The 6,239-nt window shown below is 43.1% G+C and overlaps 1 protein-coding gene across 1 annotated transcript; it reads right to left on the reverse strand.

Annotated features, from left to right (window-relative positions):
• Nucleotides 1-3,890: 3,890 nt before the first annotated feature.
• On the reverse strand, nt 3,891-6,022 carry gbx1 (gastrulation brain homeobox 1; the record flags this gene model as incomplete). The annotated part of the gene is made up of 2 exons (XM_080779139.1): nt 3,891-4,753; nt 5,515-6,022. The coding sequence occupies 2 exons, from the start codon at nt 6,020-6,022 to the stop codon at nt 4,224-4,226; spliced, it is 1,038 nt and encodes a 345-aa protein (XP_080635265.1). The 3' UTR covers nt 3,891-4,223.
• Nucleotides 6,023-6,239: the final 217 nt, after the last annotated feature.

Raw genomic sequence — 6,239 nt, forward strand, 5'->3', positions numbered from 1 at the left:
CGCATATCCATGTTCCTCCCTGACCCCTATGACTGCCCTTTATCCATTTCTTCATACTCAATTTCCATAGCCACATCTTGCTAATCATCAGTGATCATCTCTCTCTCTCTCTCTCTCTCACACACACACACACACACATACACATACACACACACACACACACACCACCACAGACCACACACACACACACACACACACACACACACACACACACACACAGTTTTTTCCCCTCACTCTTCTGCCGCACATCTCATTTCTCCATGCCCACTCTTCTTCTCACCCTTCCTGACTTTACATACATTCTTACTCCATACCCATCTCCCACTCTCCTCATTTCTCCCCCCTCCCCTCTCCCCCTCTCTCCTTCCCCCGTTGGCTTGTGCCTTGCATTTCTCTGTTAATTTGCCTGAGAATGCATTAGCTGTAATGAAGGCTGAGGGCCGAGGGAATCCTCCAGGGTTCCATTAATCATCCCCCCTCAGACAGGCAACCTTGATTACAAGTGGCAAGAAATTCATTAGAGCCCCGCGCCTCTGACAACTCTTATCTCCACCACTAGATCTGACTCATTAGGCAGCCAAATTAAAGCTATGATGGCCCTGATGAAACTCATCGCTTGTTTATCTTGTGCGATTTGATGCATCTGCCCATACATCACTGTAGCACGGGGGCCGTCTCCTCTCCAGACCCTCCCAAGAAGTCAGGCCAGCTCCAGCCCGTGGCGAGCAGTGCACACTCACACCAGGGGTGATAATGGGGTCTTTCTCTCTCTCTCTCTCTCTCTCTCTCTCTCTCTCTCTCTCGCGCACTCGCTTTCTCTCTCCAGGTGCAGAATGTGGGAACGGTTTAATCGCATTCGCTGAACGGGACTCATGATATGTCAATTTGTTATTCAAGTACCAGAATGTTAAAATGATGCTGCTTCACTGCCTTGAGACTCTGAGGTGTTCACTGAAGATAATGTGCCTTTAATGGCACAGCGATTAATATGTGTAGATTAAAGACTATAAGTGATTCACAGGGAAACTTCAAGCTTTTTAAATGGTATATCATTGTGTATTTCTTAAGTGTAATTTTACGTCTGTCTAATAGTTATTTTTTTTTAAATGACATCTTCCGCAATTCCTTGAGATAACTAATAAATTCAACAGCCACTAGTTTTACTTTAATTTTAGTCATAGCTCGTACGTGTCACTTTTTTTTTTTTAATGTTGTGGAGTAACATTTTGAAAGGTTTGGATCATCTTCAAATAGAATCATTCACAGGACTTTGGAAATGTAACAAGTACTATTAGTGCTACAGGGTCAGCTTTACTCAGCTATGTCTCATGGCTCTTCATTGTCACCTCGATACGCTCACCAAGACTGAAATAGCAGGTTTACACTCTGGCACAATGTCACGGAGTTGACACGCTGTATTAGTCAGCGCTTAGATCATAATAAAAACTTCCACTGCTTCTTAAATCCCCAGCCAAGTGTCACAGTCTTCACACATGAGGTAGACAACCAAATAAGCGTGACGATGTTGACACTCAGGTGGTCAAGAATTAGGAATTGTCTGTCTATGGCTTGGGGTCAGGCTGAAATCAAATGGAACACAGAATCCCTGTGTCCCATGTAGCTTGAAACAGGTTGGCATAGGTGGGTCTCTGCGTGACATTAAAATGTATGACAATGGTCACAATAAGTGTCAACCACTTGAATACTATACTTAGCTGTAAAACAGTGTTGTAGGGTGATTGGTGAAATAGCCAATCTACAACATCACAATGCATTACGAATGATGCAAAGTGTTGTGAGGTGGTAGATTTCTATTTTTTTTTACATTTTTGAAAATGTTTGGAAAATTGTCACCTATAACGACATGCCCAGAATAGGGACACCAAGGATAATATGGTTCAGTGTGTTTAACCCATTCTGACCTGAGATCAGATTCATACGAGGTTTCCACTGGACACACACTGGTCTGATGAACCCATTCTGACCTGAGATCAGATTCTAAAAATGTCAGTCGTTCTTCGAATTTTTCAAAAATAGCAGACCTACAAGCTCGTATCGCGCCACTCGGTGGCGCGATATGAGCTTGTAGATCTGCTATTTTTCAATAGCTAAAGCATAACATGATGCCAACACCAAAATGGGTGCCCGGTCAGAATGGGTTAATATGCTGACGTTTTCGGATTTTGAATTCTGAATGTTTTCTAGTGCAACGCTTCATGCTTTGCAGGACACATGGCTCGGATGGATCCTTGTGTGAACTGTCCACAATGGAAATAAGTCAAATAAACAAAACTATCTTAAATCAGGAAATGGCCCTCTCCTCTAGTCTGATTGCGTGCAAGATGAAGAAAGCACAAGTGAGCTTATATACATTTTGATCTCTGACAGTTAAATATTTGAGCATTTCTCCCCCAATCATCACATTTCAAGTTTCAACTGTAGTACTGTATGCTATTTATATATTGTGTGGCCTATATACACCACCTACACAGTAAAATCCAGTTTTAATTTAAAGATTGTCCATTTTTAGACCGAGTTAAAACAACACTGCACTGTATTGTGGCTGCATATATGGAACCCAATGGCTTTCTCCCATCTGAAATGTTGATTTAGTTAAATTATTCTAAATGCCAGCCTTTCTGGACGCAGTTCAAAGAGATCTGTCCAGGTCTAAACCCACACCATAGGCCACGTGAGGAATATGAAAGCTTGCATAAAAACCCAAGCTTCATTCCCTTTCCTGGTAGGCGATATTTGGTCAGATGATTACTGCAGCATGCTCATTTCACTATACCTTTCTGAGATTGAGGCTAAATTGAAAAACTGATTTCCCATAATTATGCTAATTGAGCAGGTAGTTATTTACACACAGAGTGCATATAATATCCAGTATTTTACTAGGCTATATATAGCCTAGTAAAATACTAGGCTATATTTTTTGTTTAGAACTATTCTAAAAAAAATTAAACAAAAAAAACATGGACTACAACATAGGCTACTATGTTATAGTCGATGTCTGTAATTGACTATCAATAATTCCAAATCAAATTGGATGTGAGCTGTTGAGTGCCCTTTACTGGTTTCCCTGAGCAGTGATAGATGGAGCGCTTCATTACAACGTGTAGGACATGCAGGCCATTCTAACGCTTTCCATCAGTCCAGTTTGAGACAACATGCATGGTCTCCTAAAGAGAGATAAATGACTGTGAGCTGCTATTAAAGACCCCTCAAAGTCTTTCATTATCTTTGCTGCTTTGTGAAGAAGTTTCACATCAATAAAAGTGAGCTGTGAGAATTTTAATTCACAACTGAAGACATACATTATTATACCCTGTCCAATCGCCACCCTGTATCACATTTAGTCACATTATAAAGAATGTGGACTTATTAACCACATTTTCAAATAACAATAACAATTCACTATGAATTACTTTGACCTCTAATGGGAAATACACCTAAAATATTGCTTGTTTGAATTTGTGTTACAAAAAATGGATATTAAGCAATTGCATCATTAATTATTTTTTAATCTTTTAAACTTTTAAACTAGCCTCCTTGATAGTTGTAAAATCTTGGCTAATGAATTACAAGCCTTTTTTGTCCTGAAAGCTGAAACCACTGTTTTCATATAAAATAATAATGATTCAATCTGGATGCCAACTTTTATATAAACTGATTTATTAAGTCAGTATACTTTACAGTTATTCCGTTTGGTCATTTATTTCCTTCACGTATTTTTTTTTCTCACAACAGCTGGCAAATGTGGTTCCTACAGTTGCAAAGAAATAAAAATAAAAATAAAATGATGTAAAGGAAGGTACATGCAGACATGACCAACAACAAAACGTAGCAAATACAAAACTTGAAAATATTAACTAAATTGAGTAGAGGACATGCACATAATCAACAAAACTTTTAGGCCCTATACATTTATAAATACTTAAAAAAAAGAATTTCAACAATTTCATGTCGTAGTGCCCATTTGTGTCATATTGACAAAGATATTATTTACATATTCACAAAACAATAAATAAAATTCGAGAGCTTATATTGTCAGATTGTTTATCTGTTTGCCAGCAAAATCCTCTTTCTTTTCGTCTCTTGGACAAAATAATAGAATCCTCTTTGTGCTTCATGCATTCAACAAATCAGTGGAACATTAAGTCCAATGGAAGTTTTTTCTTTTCTTTTTTTCTGTCTCTTTCCCCCCCATCCATCTTAGTTCATGGTCTTGTTCCTTGCTCGATTTGTTGGTGTTGACTTCTCACAGCGAACCTGTTGACGTGCACCGGGATGGGCACCACGATTTTGGGATTCCTCACGGGTTCCCCCGAGCGGTTGTTGACGTTCCCGGCCTTGATGCGTTTCCACTTGGCCCTGCGGTTCTGAAACCAGATCTTCACCTGCACCTCGCTCAGTTTAAGTGCGTGCGCTATTTGGGAGCGTTCGGTCAGCGACAGATACTTTTTACAGTGGAATTCCTTTTCGAGTTCGAGCAGCTGCTCGCTGGTAAAGGCTGTCCGTCTCCTCCGGCTCTTCCCCGCGGAGGAGGTGCCCGTCGGCAGCGTCTCCTGCGAGCCGCTTTTTACGAGTTTGCTCTTTTGGGACAGCGAGCCACAGTTGTTTCCGTCCGAGAAACTCTCGTTTTCGCTGCAGCAGTCCGCCGAGCTGCAGTCCTCTCTGTCGCTGCACGCCGTGTCTGCCGATTTCAGGTCCAGCTTCTCGTCGTCTGAACTGTACAGTTTGGTTTCACCTATGAAAGAAGAAGAACATGCTAGTGTTATTATAAGATCAAAGCCTGAACATAAGACAAGCGAAAAAATCTTGCACATTTACAATGCATTTTATAGGCTTATATTTATAGGCCTATATGCAATGCAAAGTTCGGCTTAAAGTATAAATAACTGACACTGGGCCGTTTGAAGCCATTGCACCTATAGGCCATACAGATTGGTTTATCATGGGTCAACATGCTTTGCAAAATATCAACCATTAAAAATACACAACAATAATGTATATTTCACACGCATTAAAGTGTGCTTAGTTAGGCCAACGGGCTGCAAAACACAGCCTGAGAAATGAGTTTGGTCCTTGCTCGTTTAGTTTTCAACGTTGAGGTAATTTGGCTGTAAATTATAGGCCTATAGGCTGAAAAGTGTGTGTGTGTGTGTGTGTGTGTGTGTGTGTGTGTGTGTGTGTGTGTGTGTGTGTGTGTGTGTGTGTGTGTGCGCGCGCGCGCAAAACCTCATAGTAAATACACAAATGTGAATTTCTATACAATTATAAATTAAATTCCCATTAAATATAGGCCTAAGTAGCCTATAGGCCCACATTGAATGTCGAAATAGCCTCAGCCTATTAATTTACTGACCTTATAACAACTAAATGCCCGTGTTATACGCATCATCACATGTCTACTTTACTTTTACGCAACAAAAAAAAATACAGTGACCAAACCGACCATGCACGAGGAAAGAACAGCGACGAATAGTATATAGGATCCATCATCCATACCTGATATTGTTTGAAAAGTTTCCGAGAAGTTGAGCCGCTCATCCGAGCCCCTCTTGTCCCTCGCGTGGAGGCGCTCCTCGGAGGAGTGAAGGGGACTCGCCTGCGACCTCCTCGCCCCGGCCGGCTCGGCCGCGCTCAGCCGCGGCCCGGGAAGCTCCTGCGGCGGGTAGAAGCTGTCCGGCGGGTCCGAGAAGCTCGGCAGCGTCGTGGTGAGCGCCACCATGGACGGCATGCCGCCCGCCTGTCCCGCCAGGCTCGCGCAGAACGTGTTGGTGAGGCGCCCCGCGAACGACGCCAGCGGCGCCAGCGGAGGTATGCCGGACGACAGGGGCGAGTGGGACAAGCCGGACAAGCCGGACAAGCTGGACAACGCCTGGGGGAGGACCAGCGGCCTGTACGGCATGAACATGGGGTAGCCCGTGTAGAGCAGGTGTCCCGGCCGGGGCTGCGGGGTTCCTATCAGGGAATCGATCGAGAACGCCGTCCCGTGGCCGCCGGGTCTCTGCATTTTAATGTTGTTGAGGCAAGCCCTTCTTCTGTGGAAACTTTATAGAAACAGGTGTCCTCCTCCTCCGCCTCCTCCTCCTTCTCCTCCTCCTGAGCGAATAGCCTTCAACACGAGGATGGAGTGAAGTTATAGCAGGGGTAGTATAAGGTCCAGAGATGCTGCTGCTGCGATACCATCCCTGGGACTTCACTGAGCTGCTGCTCCGAATCTCCGCTCG

This window comes from Protomyctophum bolini (assembly GCF_963924005.1).
Source record: "Protomyctophum bolini genome assembly, chromosome: 12".
In the NCBI taxonomy this organism is placed as follows: Eukaryota; Metazoa; Chordata; class Actinopteri; order Myctophiformes; family Myctophidae; genus Protomyctophum; species Protomyctophum bolini.